The sequence below is a fragment of the Emys orbicularis genome, chromosome 3 (genome assembly GCF_028017835.1).
Source record: "Emys orbicularis isolate rEmyOrb1 chromosome 3, rEmyOrb1.hap1, whole genome shotgun sequence".
Classification (NCBI taxonomy): domain Eukaryota; kingdom Metazoa; phylum Chordata; order Testudines; family Emydidae; genus Emys; species Emys orbicularis.
In genome coordinates, this window is record NC_088685.1 from 211454550 (window position 1) to 211476941 (window position 22392).

The 22392-nt window shown below is 41.8% G+C and overlaps 1 protein-coding gene across 1 annotated transcript in view; it reads left to right on the top strand.

The window, feature by feature from the left end:
• CFAP61 (cilia and flagella associated protein 61) overlaps positions 1–22392 on the top strand; it is a 180899-nt gene that overhangs the window by 41526 nt on the left and 116981 nt on the right. Inside the window, exons 14-17 of the mRNA XM_065401500.1 lie at positions 170–296; positions 686–763; positions 2045–2251; positions 6016–6150. Coding sequence (XP_065257572.1) covers positions 170–296; positions 686–763; positions 2045–2251; positions 6016–6150 — 547 coding nt within the window. The remainder of the gene's footprint in view (positions 1–169; positions 297–685; positions 764–2044; positions 2252–6015; positions 6151–22392) is intronic.

Below are 22392 nucleotides of genomic sequence, written 5' to 3' on the forward strand. Positions count from 1 at the left end.
AAATTATGTAATGAGCTAATTTACAGGTTTGAAAATAATTTGCATAGAACAGTACATTTCATGTTTAAATAACTGTGTGGAGGTAGTGATAGTGAAAGGCATTGACTTGATTGAACTGGTGAATGAAATCATCTGTTGATCAGCTTTTCATTTTTATCTCCTTTAATAGGTCATTTAAGGTAAGAGCAGCAATAACTAGTGATACACCTGCTGTTGAAATGCTCATCAAAACTCTTGACTTGAATGAAAGTATACTGGATGACTTAAAGGTCTTCACTCAGGCTCGCAGAGATCCAGTGAGTACTTGTTGCAGACATACCAGTCGTTGTCCATTGCATTGTCCAATGTTAAACCTACCATATACTAAAATATCTTTCCTAGGGTCCAAACCTAATCCATTGAAGTCAATGGGAATGTGGCCATTGGCTTCCAGAGGAGCAAGATCAGGACAGTATACCTTACAGAGTCCAGTGGGACTCTGTTTGGGCACAGGGGTCCATCCATATGGAGCTTATTGCAGGATTTTAGGGAAAGATGACTGTAATAGAACAATGCACAGAATGTACAGAGGGGAAAGTATTTTACATTTAGCATGTTATTGAAAATTGTAGTTAAGATCAAATAGCAAACTTAGAATTCTAATATTGTGTGTAAATCAGTGATCATATTATCATTTGTCTTTCAGGATGGGACACCAGTCCAGGCATTTGTAGCAGAAGTTTTGGATCAGATCGTTGGCATTTCTGTTATTAAAAATGAAATGGTAAATCTCTTTGTATTTTTTTCCTTTTCCTATTTAAGATGTGTGCCCTGAGTTTGCACAGTGTAATGCTGACTTCATTATTATTTGTATGACAGTTGCCCCAGCCAAGATCTTGGCCTTGTGCTAAGCACTGTACACACACACAGTAGAAGTCCCTTCTCCAAAGAGTTTACAATCCACACAAAGACAGACAAAGGAAGGATTATTATCCCTTTTTACAGATGGGGACCTGAGGCACAGAAAGAGATTAAGTGACTTGTCCAAAGTCACACAGGGAGTCTGAGGTGAAGCAGAAAATTGAACTCAAATCTCCTGCATCCCAATCTGAAGCCCTCACCTCAAAACCATTCTTTCTCTCTCTGTGACTTGATACTCCTTTAAATTGAATACTACAAACCTGTATTTTGGCCCATATTTTCCAAAACAGAAAACCAGCAGTTTGTTCCAGCATATTGAAAATGGCACTTCCACTCCTCTCAAATTGCCTTTTTTTACAATAGCTTCTGAGTAAAGTGCGTCATACACATTTAACTTCAAAGAAATTAATATTGTTTTAAAAATAGATAATGGGGGGGGGTTAGAAGCAGACAGAAAAGCTGTCAACTGTAATTGGGAGGTGAAGAGAATGAATATTTCCAGTTCTGTTTTAAGTTAGTTGCTACAAATTTAAAACTTTCCTGGCATTTTGCTGGCACTAAAAAGGCAAAGATTTGTAATATTCAGTTTTAAAATCATATCAAGCAAGGTAAGGTTTTTCATAGATGGTTTTTAATTCTTCCAAATGCATTGAAATCAGGGGTCACTGTCTGTAAGGTGGCTAAACTAGCGCAAACCCCAACTCTCCTAACAGGATGATGAAGGAATTCATGCATGGGGCTCCTCACAGAGATTTTCTTCCCAAAAGTCCCCTGCTCAGCTTTTACTGTGGGAGAGACAATCTGGCCTCTCTCTGATACCTTGCAAAATAGAAAACTTATTTCTTTGTAAATATCTGTCAAAAAATGTCAGGCACTCACATGCTTTACTGCTGGGGTCAGATATACATTTCTTATAGTATATAAAGCATGATGAGTTATACAAATTGATTTTGCTACAAAGGAAAGATTGTGAAGAACCATTTGTTTGGCTAATGTGCTTTGCTAGTGAATAGCTCTCAAGGTAGTCTTGTTTCAATGTTCAAATTTCATCATTAATAAATATAAAGGCAGTTTGCTGTCACATCTTTTATCACAAACCCACAACTCTTTCTTCATCACTGATTTAAAATGTCTTATTTCCTAGGATATGGAATATATCCGTTCACATTACAACCTTGAAGATTTTATTTACTTCAATCATCACCAGCAGGAGGAACATGGCCATCTGTACCACTTTGCTCTAAATCCCATATTCCATCACTATACCAAATATTTTCTGAAAGAGATCCTTCGCTTAGCCTACAAGTCTTGCCTCTACTACCCTATTTATCCACAGTCTGTGGACGGCGAGGTAAAAGAAAAAGTTGGCAGTGATTTTATTAAATATCATAGGTCCTGACCTTTATTTTCCTTAGGTTTTTTTGTTTTGTTTGTTTGTTTTTCTATGACTGCATATATAGCAGGTGATTGGTATAGAGAAATTTCTTCAGAAATGTTGCAAACAACACTCTGTTCTCCTCTCAGATCACACAATCTCCATTTGTGTTGATGGGTGACACGTGGTAGGGCTAGATTGTGGCTTTGCTACAAGCCCTGTGTTTGGGGCAACACGTTTAGTGTGTTCCCTCAGTGTGGGAATCATGCCTCAGAGAGGAATGATTTGCTCTCTACTTCCCCGCTTGCTTCAGTGGTGGAGGTAGTTTGGTTTTTGCCTATGCCATTACTTTCCCCTCTACTGACCAATGCATTGTTTGGACTGTAGCCAAAGCTTCATGCATTCCCTGCCCACTCCCAATGTACCTGCTCTAGGACAGATTAGCAATACCCCGTACCGCTGGCACACCTGGACACAATGTTCAAATAGCCAAATAGGAGCAGTTTTTCCTCTACCTTTTGCCCCTGCCTGGATGCATAGTTGAAGGAACAGTCCTGCTCATACTGTGTATTAACTGGGGAATACTCCATGATATTTTCATTGAATTGTTTAATATGCTGATACAGCTTGTGTACCCTTATGTGACTTGCAGATCAGTTACGTGGCATATTTTAAAACGTCAAGATATAAAGCATTCATAGCTTCTTTGTCTTCACCTTGTAGTTATATTTTATGTTACTTTTTAACCAAACTTTTCTAATCAGTCATGTTCTCCCACCACATGTTTCTCAGACATTACCACTCAGTTGCATAGTGGATTTTGAGATGTACAGATGCTCACTTTTTATTTAGAGATTCAGGGTGGGACAGTGGGAAGAGGAGAAGCGGGAGGAAGGAGGTCACTGACTACAACATGATGAGAATAGATTAAGGATACAAAATTTAAAAGTACCTAAGTGTCTTAGGAGTCCTATTTTCAAAAGTGACTTATACACTTAGAATATAAGAGTGGCAATACTGGGTCAGAGCAAAGGTCCATCTAGCCCAGTATCCTGTCTTCTGACAGTGGCCAATGCCAGGTGCCCCAGAGGGAATGAACACAACAGGTAATCATCAAGTGATCCATCCCCTGTCGCCCATTCCCGGCCTCTGGCAAACGGAAGCTGGGGGACACCATCCCTGCACATCCTAGCTAATAGCCATTGATGGACCTATCCTCCATGAACCTATCTTGTTCTTTTTTGAGCCCTGTTATAGTCTTGGCCTTCACAACATCCTCTGGCAAGGAGTTCCAAAGACTGACTGACTGCGTTGTGTGAAAAAATACTTCCTTTTGTTTGTTTTAAACCTGCTGCCTATTAATTTCATTTGATGACTCCTAGTTCTTGTGTTATGAGAAGGAGTAAATAACACTTCCTTATTTACTTTCTCCACACCAATCATGATTTTATAGACCTCTATCATATCCCCCCTTAGTCGTCTCTTTTCCAAGTTGAAAATCCCAGTCTTATTAATCTCTCCTCATATGGAAGCCGTTCCATACCCCTAATCATTTTTGTTGCCCTTTTCTGAACCTTTTCCAATTCCAATATATCTTTTTTGAGATGGGCGACCACATCTGCACACAGCATTCAAGATTTGGGTGTACCATGGATTTATATAGAGGCAATATGATATTTTCTGTTTTAGTATCTATCCCTTTCTTAATGATTCCCAACATTCTGTTTGCTTTTTTGACTGCCGCTGCACATTGAGTAGATGTTTTCAGATAACTATCCACAATGACTCCAACATCTCTTTCTTGAGTGGTAACAGCTAATTTAGACCCCATCATTTTATATGTATAGCTGGGATTATGTTTTCCAATGTGCATCACTTTGCATTTATCAACATTGAATTTCATCTGCCATTTTGTTGCCCAGTCACCCAGTTTTGAGAGATCCTTTTGTAGGTCTTCGCAGCCTGCCTGGGACTTAACTATCTTGAGTAGTTTTGTATCATCTGCAAATTTTGCCACCTCACTATTTACCCCTTTTTCCAGATAATTTATGAATATAAATATGTTGATAATATGTTGAATAGGACTGGGCCCCGTACAGACCCCTGGGGGACACCACTATTTATCTTTCTCCATACCTCTCTCCACTTAGGAATCTAAGGGCTTGTCTACACTGCCCTGCAGTTTGGACCACAAGCAAGACTACGCTAATGTGAACTAGGAACTTTTTAGTTCACACCTGCAGCATCCACACAGGGGAGTTACAGCGCAGCACTTTCATGCGTACTGCTATTCACATCTCAGTAGTCACAACTGCAGGGCAGTGTAAACATAGCCTCGGTGTCACTGAAAGTCAGTGGGACCTTTGGCATCTCAGTCACTTTTGAAAATGGGACTTAGGCTCCTCAGTCACTTAGACACATTTGAAAATTTTACCCTAAATTCGCTTTTCTTTTCTAACACAGGGCCTTTCTAGACAGAAAGCTAGTGCACAGCAAATTAGAGTGTAACTCTGTAGCACACTAGCATGCTCCTCATGGCCGTGTAGACCCTTCTACTATGCACTCAGAGTTTCCTAGTTCACATTGACCTATTCCCATTTCAAAGCAGAGTAAATCAAAGCACACTAGGACACTTATAGTGCGCTGTAGCAAGTTCCACACTGCCAGTTAGTGCACAGCATGCTAGCGCACTGTCATCATACATCCCAGCTTGCCACGCACTAATTCTCTGTCTAGACAAGCCCATATAGGAATCTTGATAAGATAAATACACAAATTTTCAGAAGAATCTTTTTGCTTCTCCAGCATGTGTTCTTCTATACAGATTACCGCTCAGTGGAGTTTTAGTAATTGCCTCCTTGAGGAACTAATCTCGCTGAGTAACATTTGGCTAAATGTCATTCACAGAAATGAAGGTAAACAGGGATGGATGGAGAAGATGAGTTAAATCTCAGTAGTATTTTCTCCTTGGTCTATTTACAGGTTAAAACAATTTAGCTTTAACTCAGCAATGCATGGTAAAATATTATTTTGTTCAGCTTACATTGTAGTAACATTAATCATGATTAATTTTTTTGGTGTTGTGGCTATGATATAGACTTCAAAGGCACTTCAGTGTAATTTGCTTTCCGTTAATGTCCACTCTGTTTCTGATAATTCTCCTATTTTGTCCTTTCATGTGATGTGTAATTGGGCCAGTCATGCTGGAATAAAGCTGCTTCTAATGACCTGCCCTATCCAAGTTAACATTTGGGAGTTTTGTTCAGTTCAAATTTTTTCCAGTTTATTAACATTTATCACTTGGATGAAATTGACATTTCAGTCAGTATAGATTTTCGATATAAATTCTTACACCATCGTTTGCCAAACAAGCAAAGGTTAACAGTAAGCAGATAATACAGCTTAATGAGGTCAAATCAAACTGATTCATGATCACTGTGGAGAAAAATATCCTCCTGGGGAAAATACTTGTGCTGAAAAATCCCATAAACCAAACCACTTGTTTATCTGTCATTCCCACAGAGATAGTAATGTAATTACTCTCATAATTATCTTCATTAGTGTCAGGAATTATCTGCAATTCATTCCTCTGCTCTGAGTATGTTTGTTTGTTTACTGATTTTTCTCTCAGATTTAGCCAACAGAGTTAAGAATTTTGTATTTGCAAAGCCATACAACAGACATCTGTGATGCACTGTTCTGACATTCTCTGTGCTAAAATATAGATTGCTCTCTTTCAGTTTCAGAATCCCTATGCCCATTCCCTGACATCTGCCCTTCATTACATGGTTCCCGTGCGACCAAGACGACAGATTGTCTATCCTCTGGAAAAGCTTGGCATAAACGCTCCATCAAAGCAGGTCTCCAAGGATCAGGTGGGTAACAGAAGCAGCAGCAGGCAGGAGGCATAGTGCCAGCTAATGCAGGGTTTGGCAGATGGGATGACATTACTGTCTTAGTGTTGATAGGCTGCTTCTTAATTACATTGAACGTGGTGTTCATACCCTTACAGTCTAAGCTTTGCTTATGCCATACTGTATCTTTCTAAGCATATATTTCAAACTGACGATTATAAACCACAGCCACTGAGCTCTACAGTGTTTCCCTATTAGTAAATATTTTCAGGTTTGCGGTATTTCCTATGAAATTACTTTGAAACTCATAGATTTTAAATTACTTTAATTAAAACACAGATAGCTCTTTGTACTGATGATTTTATCCTTTATGTTGGTGCTCTGCTTTGAAGACCAAAAGTACAATGATACACTTCTGACAACTTGTGTAGAAATACTGTTTGATGTATTTTAAATCAATTTATTCTTCAGACTCGCAGCCAGGCTTGTTTAATGCTTCAGAACCCCTTCAAAAACCACTGCAAAGTGTCAGGAATGATTTAACAGCAAAGTCGATCCCCTTAGTCAAAAGTATATATTTATAGAACTCTCATACAGCTTGGAGATGCTAAACTGGAAGCTTGTTAAAGTTAAATTTGTTACACTTTTGTGCATTAAAATATCCTGATTTTTTTTTAAATGACTAAAATCTACAAAGATGTTTTCTCTGAAGTCACCAATGAAGTTAAAATGTCAGGGGAAAAAACACATCAGTGATGGATATTTTCTGTAAATGGATGTAATTTACTTGGGGAAACATAATTAGAGGATTTTACATCTATTTAATGCTAGATTCCAATTCGCGGAGATAGGATCATGTATAATATCCTTTAGCACTGTCCCCTCCATAGTTGGTACATAGTTCATGGCACTGAAAACTCTTAATTAGGTAGCAGTTAACAAAGCAGAATCCCAGAATCTGTCTCAGCCAATTGGATTGTGTGTTGCTCTTTGGAACAATCTTCCCCTTCATATGCAAAACGTTTCTCCTGCCTGCCTACCTTCTCCCTCATTGGCTGCCTATCCTTTTCCTTTAAACTGTTTCCTATGTGTCAACAAATTATATTCAAGTTGCCTTAATGGCAGAACCCATTACCATTTTTGCTGGAGCCACAAAACACGACCCTCACCTCTCATTTTTGAGAGTTTTGTGTTTATGGGGTTCATAAAACACTATGCAAAGATCCTTCCTGAGGATTTTGGGTAGGATTAGTGAGAATTGCTTGAAGCCTCCCAAACTTAACTAATTCTTTTTATATGAAAAGCTGTGTGGACTTTTCAGGTCACCACTAGCCTTTGGCTGAAAGAGAAATGGAGCCCAGCTGCTTCGCTAGGGTCTTCACATATGCACTAACATTCAAAAATGATTTTCAAAGGGCTATTTTCTATTTAAACTGGAAGTCTTGGTCTGTTGAGTCCCCAGCAACTTGAGGGTTACTCTAGTCCACTACCACTGCTCATAGCTTTTTGAAATTAACAAGACAGAACTACCGTGGCCTTTGGCTACAATGAATTTGGTCATTTTAATAACTTAAGAGGCAGCCTAGTGAGGTGGACTGATTGTAGTACTGAGAATAGGAGGCAGGCTCTGCTTTCTGATCCTGCCTCTTTTACTGATTCCCTCTGTGACCTTTGTCAAGTCACTTGCCCTCCTTGTACTCAGACCTCTCAGGAAGGAAGAACTGTACCCACGAATAATCCTGTTCACCCTGTAGAATCCCACAGCCAAGTCAACAATGCATTGTGATGAAGGGAACTGGAGGCTACAGCTAGAACTAATACAATCAACTGACATAGATGTGATTATTACATTTTTATAATATGGTAGCACTCAGAGGCCCCAGTCAGGCACAGTGCAAACAGAAAGATGGTCTCTGCCGTGAAGAGCTTAAAATCAAGACCAGACAAAAAGTGCAGAGAAGGAGGTGGTCAGGTTGAAAAATGTCATTTTGGTTCCACATTTTAAAAGAAATCTGCATTGTGGGGGCCCGGGTAAGATAAGTGGGGTTAGTGAAAGAGATGAGCTAACAGGAGCCCAGAGTAAGAAAAAGGGGAAGAGTATATTGATGAGGGAGAAGAGAGGAAGCAAACAACCAATCAGCAAAGAATAAAAATGTCCAATGTCCAAACTTAAAGCAGAGTCTGATGATGATATCCTCCTACCCACATGGATGGGAAAAGGGATCTCAGTGGATCGTGGTGTCCTGGAGGGGTGGGGTGTCACTTCTAGATCTGAAGTAGCTGGAGGGTCCCAGTTTGGCTTCACCCACACTTCTGTGTTCTGGTTTTCTCAGCATCTATTGAGTGGGGGAGTCTCTCCTGATTGTGAGAAGTATTTCTTCTTGACCAGTGCTGGTGATTTGTGCCTTGATGCATGAAGATTGAGAGTCCTTGTAATTTTCATCTTAACTTGTGTAACTGGAAATCTTTTCCCTATTAAATACAGCACAAAAGCTGTAGTGTCGGACAGTCATAATTCAGGAAATGTGACATTTTTCATTTGAATGTCCATTATGACCAACTACTGAGTTTCTCTGTCTATTTTTGCTATGGAAACAATTTTACTAACATTCTTGTTTTGGTGCCCAGACCCTGCCCCTTAATGCCCATCCACCTTCAGTCCACTGCCTCCGCAGCTTCAGACCTGCTTTCTGCCTCCCTGTTGTCTGCCCTCCTCTCACTCCAGCTGCTGGGACTGGTCTGTGTCTGTCTCCTGTAGTAACAGCTTCAGGCTGAGCAGCTTGGTAGTTCCCTCGCTAAGCACAACCTTTGATTTGCATGCACACACACACGCCCCATGGACCATTAATAGCTTAGTATCTTAGGGAACTTTGCACATTGGGAGCCCTGGGGCACTAGCGACTTGTGCATCCACTTTAACATGTTCCAGCCCACCTTGTGAGCATGAAGAGATTCACTCCTAACTATTGTTCCACTTGGGATAATTCCGGCAAGGTCTCCAAGGACCCAGTTCACCCCTTTCATTCCTCCAGAGATCAGATCAGAGATGTAAACCAGAAGACCTTTGCCTCACTTAATTCGCAGTGCATGGGATTGCCAGTCCAGACTGAACTCAGCCTGTTGGGAGGAGGCAGTTTCCCTGTGAGCCTGGATGGGTTCTGTCGCATACAAATGAGCACTAGTCATTATCTGATCTAGTTATGTGCTAGTTTTTCTTTCTGCCCCCTCCATCAGATTTTTGTGCTCTCCTTCCATGGCTTGAAAAGAAACCAGTCCTCCTGCAGAAGGTTCACAACCTGCTGAGCATTAGGGCAGTTCAGTCTGTGCCACACTCAGAGAGAAAGAGCTGTTTTAGGGTGTCCAAGACACCATGGATCTGTCTCCCCTCAATCCCTTCATATGGAGAGCCAGACTTGGTTGAGATGGTGACTCTTCAGATCCAGGAGATCTGTAATATGATTGCCTGTCTTTGGTGGACCATTACCCCTGTATGTCCATACACCCTGTTCATCCTTCATATCTGTCTAGGTCAATATCACTTCTAGTATGGCCCTGGCCTCTGGATTCTCAGTATCTCTTTGCTTATGGTCAATGATTATGGCTCTGCGGAAAGACTGAATCCACGGTCTCAGTTCTTTGCTGCTTTGAGCTCTGTTGCCTGGCCCCTGTATCAGAGCAATCAAGGGGCTGCTTTAACTGATGCCACTGCCTCTGCATTGCCCCAACCCCTATGCTGGGTCCATCTCTCCAGAGCCAGGTGTTTTATACCCCAGGAGACCTGTGAATCTCCACATTCTTATGGGGTAAATAATTTGCTTCCAGATTCAATAAATCATATAATATTGAACCTTAAAAGCATGACAGCACCTTGTGTGTAAAAATTGTTTTTCTTCGAGAGCTGCTGTGTGTGTTCTCACTTGTGGGATTGCACTTCCTGGTCGCGAGCACAAGGAACCATCTTTTGAAGCCAGGTCCATTGTGGAGCACGTGAGCATCCTCGCATGGCAACTTATGTCAGAAGCCCTAGGCTATATAAGGGAAAGCACCTCCCTATTCTTGGGTCTCACCTCCAAAACTCGGGGGATCATAGAAGTTCCGTTTGAAGGGCATGCCCTTTTAGTGATGAGACTGACATGATGCTGGAAAAAATGAAGTCTTCTAGGACCACAGCTAGATCTCTTGGCCTTTCCCAGACTTCCACTTCTTCTCAGACGACCCTCCTCCTGTCCAGCCTCCAAATTCCAGAGGCAAGGGACAGCAGCATCTCAAAGCTGCTCCTCTCAAAGGAGGTTCCATTTCCCCCCAGAGCCAAATTATGGAAGGAGGCCTCAGCAACAATATATGACTAAGAACACTGGTGTTCACAGACTAGACCACCGACTCTGCTTCTAAGTAGCAGACTGATAGGCCACCTGAGAACCAAGTTATTGTCTCCAGTTACTTTTCCCCTCACCTTTCTCCATTCCCTCCCTTCAGTCCTTGTCTGTCCTTATTTTACACCAACTGGTGCATAATCACTTCCGATCCCTGTGTTTTAGGGACCATCCTCAGCAGATATTCCATCCAGTTCTGCACTGGGCCCCCCCTCATCCTCCCTCCCTCCCTAGGGACAGTTCCCATGAGAACATACTCCTACAGAAGGTGGACTCTGCTATCAGAAAGGGTAATGGAAGGAATTCCTGCCCCTCCTCCCCCCATAATCCATCAAGGGAAGAGCTTTTATTCCTGGTATTTCCTCATCCTCAAGAAGGTGGATGGTCTAAGAACCATTTTGAGTTCAAGAACCTGAACAGGTATGTCCAGACATCAAAATTCAGGATGCTCGCCTTGGGGGAGATTATTCCCTCGCTTACCAAGGAAAGTGGTGTAGCTCTCTCTTTGAAGGATGTGTACTTCCACGTGGCTATTAGGAAGAAACATTACAGTTTCCCTAGTTTCTAGGAAACAGACTCCCAATTAAGATTTTTCCTGAGATTTGGCCTGCCAGCAGCCTCATGGATTTTCACCAAATGCCTAGACGGAAGTTTATCTCCACACCCAGGAGTACATGTATACCCGTATTTAGATGATTGACTGATAAAGGCCAAATAAAAACAGGACTTGAGAAGAATCATTGCCACTACTTGAACCCTGTTCCACTACCCAGGGCTGCAAATAAACACGAGAGTCATTGATGACTTCTCCTAGCAAAGGATTTTTTGAGTGGTGCAGTACTGGGCTTGGTACCAGTCAGAGCATTCCTTCTGGAGGAAAGATTCACCACCATTCAGCAAGCCCAAGTCACATATAGGGCTCAGAGAGAGCTGTCTGCTCATCTCTTTCTGAGGCTCTTGGTCTTCATGAAATCGTCAACCTACGTGACCACTCACACTAGACTACTCACGAGACCTCTTCAATAGGTAGTGCAGCATCAGACCCCAAATGTAGACAACCTGCACAGAAGGCTGTCAATCCTGTCACAGTGTCCACCCAGGGATGCCTTTAAATCTCCTGTTCCCACAGATGCTTCTACTTTGGGTTATGAGGAATGCATTACCAAGCTCTGGAAGTGCATGGACTATGGAACTTCTGGGACTCAAGGTTCCATACCAACATCCCAAAGCTCAGAGTGGTATGCTGACCTTCAAAGTATTCCTACCCTCATTTCATCATCATGTAATACAGGTGCAGACAGACAACAGCATGGACATGTATTACAACAACAAGCAAGGAGGAGCATAGTCTCTACTCTTTTTTGCATAGAGATAAAAAAAATAAACTTTGGCCATGGTGCATAAGGCTCCAGAGGTATCCTGTAGCTCAGCATCTGGCAAGAATGTGCAAGCAGATGCTCAGCAAGAAGATTCAGGACCAGCAAGAGTGGTTCCTGACAGCATCAAAACGTTCCCAGCTGTTCAAGAACGGAGGACATCCAAAGGTGGACCTGTTTTCCTCTCAGAACACCACCAAATGCACGAGAGCAGGTAGGGACGAGAAGTCTTTAGCAAGTGCCTTTCTGATGGATTGGAGCACATACCTGCTATATGCCTTCCTTCCCTTTCCTCTCATTCCCAGCATGCTTAGGAAAATCAAGAGGGACAGAGCAAATGTCATTCTGGCGACCCCAGTGTGACCAAGAAAGCATTGGTATGTGAACTTGTGAGAACTCTCTGTAGAACTACCTTGTCCACTGCCCCATCTCCAGACCTTCTGGACAGACAAGTACTCCAACTGAACCCATATAGCAGCACTGAGGATAATCTGTTAACCGTAACAGACTGCCCCTGCTCTGAAAGAGTGTAAACCATATTACTCCAATCTAGAAAGGGTCTTCTATGAAATACTACAATCAGAAATGGAAAAGATTCTCCATTTGGGCCATAAGCAAAGGATTGATTCCATCACAAGCTGAGATTCCATCTCTCCTGATCTAGCTTCTTTATTTGAAATCTCAAGGATGTTGCCTCTTTTTTGAAAATGCACTTGGCTGCATCAGCACAGTATCAAACATACTGTGAGAAAGACCTATCTTCTCCCGCCCTGTGGTTGCCAGTTTCCTGAAAGGTCTTATCAGTGCTTACCGCCCTACATGGGAACTTCCCCCAAGACTTTAACTGTAGTCTTGACTAAGTTGATGGGGCATCCCTCCAAACCTCTTGGTATGGCATTCCTGGAACTCCTGTCACTAATGACTGCCTTTCTGATTGCTATAACATCAGCAAGGAGGGACAGTGATCTGCAAGTTCTTATGGCCAATCCACCTTACACAGCTGATCAAAATGACAAAGTGGTACTTAGACCTCAACTTATTTTTTTGCCCAAAGTGGTATCTAACCTTCATTCCAGCCAATACATTTCCCTTCTGGTTTTCTTTCCCAGACCCTATTCCCATGAGGGAAAGTACTTCTCCATATCTTAGATATAACGAGACTTATGCTTTTATTTGGGAAAGAGAAAGCTTATCTGAAAATCAAACAGACTATTCGTAGCTCATGGGAAAAGATACCTGTATCAACCTGTCTCTGATACCTATATCAGCTTATCATAGTGGATAAGAAAGTGTGTAGATCTGGTACAATGTAGCTTGGGAGCCAGTACCTACAGGATTAAGATACTATTCAATTAGAGCCACTCCTGCATGTATGGCTTTTGTGTTTGGCACTTACCAGTAGTGGAGATTTGTAAAATATTAGTATGGAGTTCAGTGCACACTTGCACCAGGTACTACTCTTTGGATTTAGCACCATGCTCCCATGCCCAGTTTGGGAGAGCAGTGCTACAGTCCATATTCAGCCAAGAATTCTTCATCTAACAGTAACCTGATTAGCACTGCTTGCTAATAACCCACAAGCGAGAATACACAGAGGCCCTCAAAGAGGAAAGGGAGGATACTTACTAGTAACTGTTGATCTTTAATGTTTGCCTCTGTGTATTCAATCTCCCCACGCACTTTCCCCTCTGCCTCAGAGACCTATGTGCCCTGGGACTCTGTGGTTCAGAAGAAGGAACTGAAGTGGTTGTGGGATGCACTCCCTTAGGTAGACTAGGGTAGTGGTTCTCAACCAGGGGATACGCAGAGGTTTTCCAAGGGGTACATCAACAACTCATCTAGATATTTGCCTAGTTTTACAACAGGCTACATTAAAAACATTAGCAAAGTGAGCACAAACTAAAATGTCATACAGACAATGACTTGTTTATACTGCTCTATATACTATACACTGAAATGTAAGTACAATATTATATTCCAATTCATTTATTTTATAAATGTATGGTAAAAATGAGAAAGTAAGCAATTTTTCAGTAATAATGTGCTGTGACACGTTTGTAGGTTTTTTGTCTGATTTTGTAAACAAGTAGTTTTTAAGTGAGGTGAAACTTGGGGTCTGCAAGACAAATCAGACTCCTGAAATGGGTACAGTAGTCTGGAAAGGTTGCGAGCCACTGTAGCCACTCTATTTTGACCAGCACCAGGAAGTACTGTCCTCAAAGTATTTCTGCCCCAGCTGGAAACAGGAAGTATAGGAATATCACTCAGAGTGCTTAGTCTCACAAAAATTCCAGCTCAGTTCTGCCAGACCTGGGAGGTTTGGATATGTGTTGAAACTTAGGGATGCCCATTCAAACTGAAACTCCACAACATTTCAGGGGCCCCATCTCTTCTCAAAATCATTGCAGGATATACATCTATCACACTACAGAGTTTCATGACAGTTAAAACTCCTTTCTGCTCACTAACAGATCACATCATTTCCAAAACTGTTCTAAATCAAAATGAAATGTTCAGTCCATGTATTCTGAATCAGTAACCTGAGTTGAACAATCAACTTTCATAAGAGGAAAAGACTCAAAATTTTAACTTCCACATTATTGAAACAGATTAGATAATATTGTACAGGAGTCCTGCCCACCTGTCAGTCATTTTTAGTCATGTTATATGAAAAAAAATTAAAAGAATCAGAATAAAAAATAAATCTATTGTCATAACGTGCGGCTTGTTTGTAAAGTGCTTAATTAATCGGAGAGTAGAAAACTATAGATAATTAAATAATTTTATAATCTTATCTTCATAAATAAACAATTTATAAATTTTTGTTTACTTTCTCACCATCTGGGAGCATTCTATTATCCATCTGCTCCATGGAATTATCATTATAAGAAAAGAGTAGTTGATATAATTTATGAGAATAACTGACCCACAATGAAAAATAAAAATATCACGTCTGTTGAATTATTTTTTGTTTCTGTCCCTTCATTATTGTTCTGTTGGATTTTTTTTTTATTGCATGGTTGTATTCAAGCTGTTAGGTTTTATTGCGCAATTCAGGATTGTTGTTTCTGCAACAGCTCACAAAAAGAAGGCAGAGCAATTATTAAAGTATTACGGAATCCCACACAGCTGTGTGTGGATTGATAAAGGGCATCTTTGTATTACTCAGATAATTCTGTACTGCTCTAGATACTCTACAGGTAAAGCTACAGAAAATGTTAAAATCAAATGGGATATGATGGAGTGAAGTCATTAAAACATAGGGGTCCATATCCTCAGGTGATGTAAATCAGCATAGTTCTATTGACTTCATTGGAGCTATGCCATTTTACACCAGCTGAGGATCTGGCTTTGGACTGAATTGCTTAATTTGGATACAGGAATTCTTCTACAAGACTGTAAAAAGCAACAGAGGGTCCTGTGGCACCTTTAAGACTAACAGAAGTATTGGAGCATAAGCTTTCATGGGTGAATGCTTGCGTCTGATGAAGTGGGCATTCACCCACGAAAGCTTATGCTCCAATACTTCTGTTAGTTTTAAAGGTGCCACAGGACGCTCTGTTGCTTTTTACAGATTCAGACTAACACGGCTACCCCTCTGATACTCTACAATACTGGTTCTTTTTTGAGTAGTGTCCCTATTGGTGCTCCACTTAAAGTATGCATGTGCCTCTAGAGTCCTTGATCAGAGAGTTTCCGTTAGCAGTGTCCATTCAGCCTGCGCACGCACTCTGTACAACCTCGTGCCACACACTGAGGGTATGCAGGGCTGCACGGGTGAACCGCACTCAGTTCCTTCTCTACTGCCTCAACCTGAGAGGGAGCTCTAGCTTGTCCACCTTGTGCATGCCTCAGCATTTTCTACAGTTGTTCTTTTAGTTTAGTTAGTTTAGTGTTTATTTAGTAAGTTTAGTGTTTCTAGTTAGTGTTAGTTATTTAGTATAGAATTAATTAGATAGTAGTGAGGGAATTGGCTTTTTCCCTCTTCTACCCCCCCCCCCATTTTTTCCCCTAGGGAGACTTATCAGCCTGGCGGGGCATGCCTCGCTTCAAATGCTGCCTCTATTGTGAGGGTATCCCAGTCAGCTATGGCCAATGTGTGTGTGTCCATTGCTTGGGAGAGTCCCATATCTCCCAAAAGTGTAACTTCTGCCTAGCTCTCAAATCTAGAGCACAGAAGAATTGGGAGAATAAATTGAGGTTTCTGATGATGGAGCGCTCCCTTCGACCTGCTTCGACCTGAGTCAAGTCAAGAGACCCACCCCCTGTCTTTGAACTGATCCAACTGATCCATGGCGTCAGCCCAGGTCTCTCCTAAGAACGGGAGGACTTCGGAGGACTCAGGGAAAGCTCAGAAAAAGAGGAGCTCAGTCTCCCATCACAAGGATCTGGCTCCCAAAAGGCTGTGGTCTCCCACTAAATCTACGGTGTCAGAGGCCTTGATCTCTCAGCTTGGTACCACAGAGGCAAAAGACTCTTCCTCCAGAGCCAGTGGCATGGGAGATCCCAGAGCACTTCAGAGAAGCACAGTCCCAGCAGGTCCCCAGTACCATCTATGAAGGACAAGGAGGCCCAGGACATACACTCCTCTACAGCGGCACTGTTTATATCAGGCTTACTATCGGTGACGTCTCACTCAGCACCTTTGGTACTGGGCAAATCAAAGTGACAGACAATTTTGGCCCCTCTGTCAACACGCTGCAGATTGATGGTACCATTCACCTCAGCTGCTGCATTGGTACTGACCCACTCACTACTGCAGGAATTCTGGTACTCCAGGGACTTCTCAGTCTTAGATGAGCTGGAATCCCCAGTACTTATAGGTACCGAACGACTCTTGGTACTGACACCCTGGTCTCTGGATTACCATTGCTTCTTGGTACCATAAGATTCTCTGCCTTTTTTTTTTTTTTTTTTTTTACTGGGGCCTCTCCACTGGAGGATGTTGAGGAGGATGAAGTGACATTCAGTCTCCTGTATATTAGTGCTGCATTTCCCTCCACATCCGTACAGGAATCCATAGTTCAACAAGGATCCTTCTCCATGACAGAGATGGTGTGAATCAGCCCATATGGGCCCCCCAAAGACCATACTGGGATTCTTGGGCTGCCTATCAGCAGCAGTTTGCCAGACCTCAGTTTCATTGCACTGAGAAGTTAGCATCACACAGCCCCCTCTTCCAAACCCCCAACACGAGGAGACCTTTGAAGAACAGTAGACTTGGGCAGATAAGGAGGCCACCCCAATAATTTGTTACATCTTCATCTCCGGACAAGGCAGTCGTGCCTCCACCAACATCAATGGTCAATGATTTTTGCCAGTTCCAGGACCTTGAGAAGAGGGTGGCTGACACCCTTCAGATACCTCTTGAGGAGGTCAAAGACTTGCAACACAAGCTCCTGGACATTCTGCAGTCAGCAATGCCTGCCTGCACTGCACTATTCATGAGACCTATACTGTAATTTCCATAATGGTGCATGAAAGTGCCTGTTTTCATATTAATAATGAACAGTAGTATTCACAATAATCAGGTGGCATGTCCTCGTATTCACAATTACATGTGTTGCTTTTACAGAGGTTGTGAGTTTGATCCCCAGTTTGAGGCAAACTATTCCCTTTATAAGTTTAGGGGCGGTTTACTTTTTCTGTCAGTTATTCTTTTAATTCAATACATTACCAAAGTGAAGTGTACTAACCTCTCCTACAAGAAAGGATTCTTTGACCCCACTTTGGGCAAATCTTTTAAACTCCCCATCTTTCTACAAACTCTTCTTGCACCACGCTCTGGCACTGCAGTGCTGTTAGTACTCCTGTCCCTCTAGAGGATGAAATCTGGAAAAACAGGAAGCTTGTTCATGGTGCTAGAGATGGTAACTGCGAGCACAGGCACTGGTACTACTTGATGAGAGGGGAAATAGGCTGAGTACACTGCATTACCACCATGGTGTTTGGTGCTATATCACAGCATGTGTGTGCATTTACTTGATTCCAGACTGATGCTCATGGCAATTACTGTGGGGGGGGGGGGAAATCCCCCCGTAAAAGAAAATTCAGAGAGATCATCAGAACTGTGTGAAATGAGAGAGATATACTGGTTTGAGATCTATAAAATGGCTTTTTTTGAACAAGAAAAATTATTAATAATGGAATCTTATTCCTTATCCTTTTTCTTTCTAATTCTTTTCATTCAGAATGATCCTAAAGTGTTTTACAAACACACACATTGTATGGGAGTCAATTTATCCTCCACTAAAATGTAGACATTTCTGGATTTGAGGTTGGCAGCTGTTGTATAGCACTGCTCTGTGCTATACAAGTTTAGTACAGGAAGAGAAGGCAAATCTGCCTAGGGTATTTGGCATGTTATCTAAACACCATATATCATATTCAACTGCAAAAAATCTTAAACATTTGCAAACTGATGACTGAAACATTTCTATGCCACTTCCCTCCCAGGTAGCATGTGCAGAAGTTGATTCCCCATACAAGTATTTGGACTAGAAAGCTGTGGCTGCAAGTTAATTATTAAATGACTCTTGCAAAGCAAACCATTAACCTTATGTATTGCTCCAATGCTCTTATTATTAAACTGGCTAATTGCAATATGCCTGAAGTTCCTTATTAATATCCCAGTCAACTTGGGACACACTATACCTGGCCACAGGTCCCCTCACCACCACTTTACCTGTGGAAAAAATCAGGTGAGGATCTTTAATGTACTGAATAATGGCTGGACAAGGCCAGCATAGACATGATCCCTCATCCCAGGGATGTTGCACTGAAAGGGCTCTTTGTTGGTGTAATCAAGCGGGAATGTTCACTGCCTGCAGCTGACATCTTTTATCCCCCTCAGTAATAAAGATTGTCAAGGGAACTAAATTAGTAACATCAGTTAGAATAAAGGGGTGGTCTATAACCTGTGGTCTGTTGGGACACTTCCCACTTTCCAGTGCACTTTCCCTTAGGTCAAAGAATATTTTGATTTTCAGGAATCAGCAGTGGAAAGAGGATCCAATTTGTGTGCATCCCATCAGAGATTTAGTTCTGTGTGGCATGCTGAAGTGACAAACTGTGGATCATTTCATGTGGATGGAATGTTGAGTGATTTTAGCAACAAGTCTCTAACAATCTCTACTAAGCCTAAGACAGGCTGCAGATGGTAAATTTTGATAGCATGTGACTCAGTCAAATCTGAACAGATTTTCATAGGTACAGAAAAAGGCACCTTCCTGACCCCAGGACTATCTCCCTGCCATACTTCAAGAACTGCTGTAAACAATGTAAGTATTAGAGTTGGACAATGTTGGACAATGTTTTTAATAGAAAGGGTTTGGCAACCTTTATAGAGTCACTGCCCTCTGTCATAAAGATGTAGATTTTCAGTGTTATGATTTTGTGTTGTGGCTTTTTCCCTTAAATATCTTGCAATTTGGAGCTATTCCTTAGTTATAGTACTGTAGTGTATTGTTTTTAACATTGAAAAATACTTGTGGCCCTACAATGGTAAAGAGATGATTCCCTGATCTAAACATAAAGGTTAATATATATTTACATTAAAGTTAAAATGACATGAAAACAATTCTGTATCTTATAGCGTATATACGGGATCACATTGAAATTGCAAACAAAGGCTCAGGGTACATGGTTTTCATTTAACCAAAAGAGAGGTATTAATTTTTAAGCGGTAACTCTTGCTTAAGATGCTGTTGTGCACGAGTAATACATTTTTAATGATTTTCTTGTACATGCATGGATTAAAATCCATTATTTATTGTACCTTCACTTGTCTAGTAAAGGTGCTGCTTTTATAGCACCAGCAGTCATGCAAACACATTTATTTTGAACTGATGGCTGATAATAAATTTCCTTACTGTAAATGTCAGTGCGTTTTGTGTGTTGCTGCCATTACATCTTGTTTGGAAGGCTGAATATTACACAATTATGGGAGGCACCAGATGGCATCATTAACAGGAATGCTCTGAATGTTTACCACTTATGTGCATGTGTGAAATTAAAAGTAAGATGACCCATCCTTACTTTGAAAGCATGATGTCAGTAGTATACAGGTGTTAATGACATTTGCAGTGAGCTAGAATATTCATTCCTGCCTACAAAATAGGATGGTTTTTTTTAGCTTTTTGAAAACAGCTTGTAGATTGGACCCATGCTAAGTGTAAGAGCAGTTTGCAAAGAGGGAATAGACGTTTTTCTCATTGAAACTTGCTGTTCAATATTACAAAATGAAAAGCCACAGCTGCTGTCACTAAAATGTAACTCTGCAACAGTAAGCAACAAATAAATCTCCCCTTGTATCACATTATTGCTATTTAGCCTTGCTGTGCTAATTTTTGTCAGTATAAAATTTGATGTTGCTGGTTTTATTTTTATTAAGGTTTATTTTTAAAGGTTACAGGTTTAGGCCTCTTCTGAGTTTGTCAATGTATTTTGTTCTCAGGCAAGATGCCATTTTGATAACTTTGGAACATGTTGTCATGTGTTTATCTACAGAATAGGTAGGGTGCTGAAGTCTTTCATTCTGCTCTGCTAACGTGCAGCAACCCTGTTTTGAAAGGGGTGAAAAGGTAGTTGTGACAATATAGGCATCTTTAGGTGCCTTCTGGAGGCAGTAATGCCCAGCAATCATGATGTATCCCCAGGACCGTCCTTAGGCATATGCAGCATACGCGGCTGCGTAGGGCACCCGAAAATTTGGGGCGCCATTCCCCTTGCTCGCCGTGGCTGGAATCCTCTCTTCTCCGCCCCCTCCCTCACTCGCTCCTCAGCCAGCTGGCTGAGGGCTCCAGCCTCCGCCTCTGCCGCTCCAACCCCGGGGCACCCAGAGCGGACCCTGTGTACCTGCACCCCCATGTCACAGCGTGAAGCCTGCCTTGAGCCACTGCGTATGAAGCTCGGTGGGTCAGCAATGGGGGGAGGGGTGTTCTGGGGGTCCATGGGGTTGGGATGGTGGCTGTGCCCCCTCAACACACTGGTCAGCGGTGCCGGCTGGGGACTGCCTTCAGTGGAGCATAGGGGCACCAGTTTAACAATACTGCGTTGAGCCCCATAAATTCTAAGGACGGCCCTGTGTATCCCTCTCCAAAGCAGCCCCTACGGGGAGACCTTGCTGAGCCAGACAGCACTGTGGAATTTTCTGAGTTAAAGCCCAGCAGGTATTTTTACAGTCCCATCTATTAGTGCCTCTCTGAGCTGAGGCAGTAAGGTGCAACTGAGTCTGCTTAGTCTCAGAACCTTAACGAGTCCGAGTTTCTTTCAGGGGAGAGAGTGTTTGCTCTCTAGAAGCCAGGATAGCGAGCTCTGGAGAGAAAATCTGCTCTGTTTATATTATTTTGTATTTATAGCTGATCTTATTTAGTTTTATTTCAAGGTTTTAAGCTGCATGAAGGAAATGTGGCCAAAGACTGATGCCCTGTGTGTGCTGTTTTGGTTGCACAAGAACCATGTGAAATACACATGAAACACTAGAGATATTTTTTGTAGCCCAGTCTAAGTCATCCATGACATTTCTCTCCAGCTGCATAGACCCTGGCTCTGCCAGGGAATGTTATTTTCCATGCTCATGTAAGGCCTGAGCCAAAGTCAGTGGGAGTCTTTCCATCTCACTGAGTTTTGGATCAGGCTCTTAGACTTAGGAGGTTTCCAGTAAAGGACAAGCTTTGGTTTAAAAAATGCATTTTCAGCTCAGCTACTTAACTAGTGGCCGTATAAATTAATACTAAGAACAGGGCTTCAACAATACAGAGAGCTTCTCTCTTCCTACTCTCACTGTCCTTTCTGACATCTTGGTAACAGTCATATCCTCACGCAGGTCTTGATCTTGCGAGCTTTTCCTTGCAGGCAGAATACTGTGCCCATCTAAAGTACTGTTGACCTCAATGAGGCTCTGCATGAGCATAGGGGTCAACCTGCAGGGAGCAGCCTGCAGGATCAGGGCCCATATCTTTTCCTCAGCAGATACTGCTACCTTTCTGTCTGAATTAACATTCTACCTCAATTAACAGTCTACCTTTGTCTCAATTAATGTTCCTCACCTGTTGATTTCAACTGGTGCTACAGGTCCTTAGCACACTTTAAGACAATAAGCAGGAATTTTAAAAATATATTAGGAACAAAAAGAATCCTGACAGTGGTATTGGTCCACTGCTAGGTGGAAATGGTAGAATTATCAATAATAATACAGAAGAGGCAGAAGCGTTCAATAAATGTTCCTGTTCTGTTTTGGGTGAATAAACAGATGATATGGTCTCATCTTATGATAGTGATAACACTTTCCATTCCTCCATTCTGGAGGATGTGAAACAGAAGCTACTAAAGTTAAACATTTTAAAATCAGCAGGTCCAGATAACTTGAATTTTAAAAGAGCTGGCTGAGGAGCTCGCTGGACTGTTAATGTTGATTTTCAATAAGTCATGAAGCACTGGGGAAGTTCCAGAGAACAGGAAGAAAGCTAATGTTGTGGCAGTTTTTTAAAAGGGTAAATTATTGGCCTGTCAGG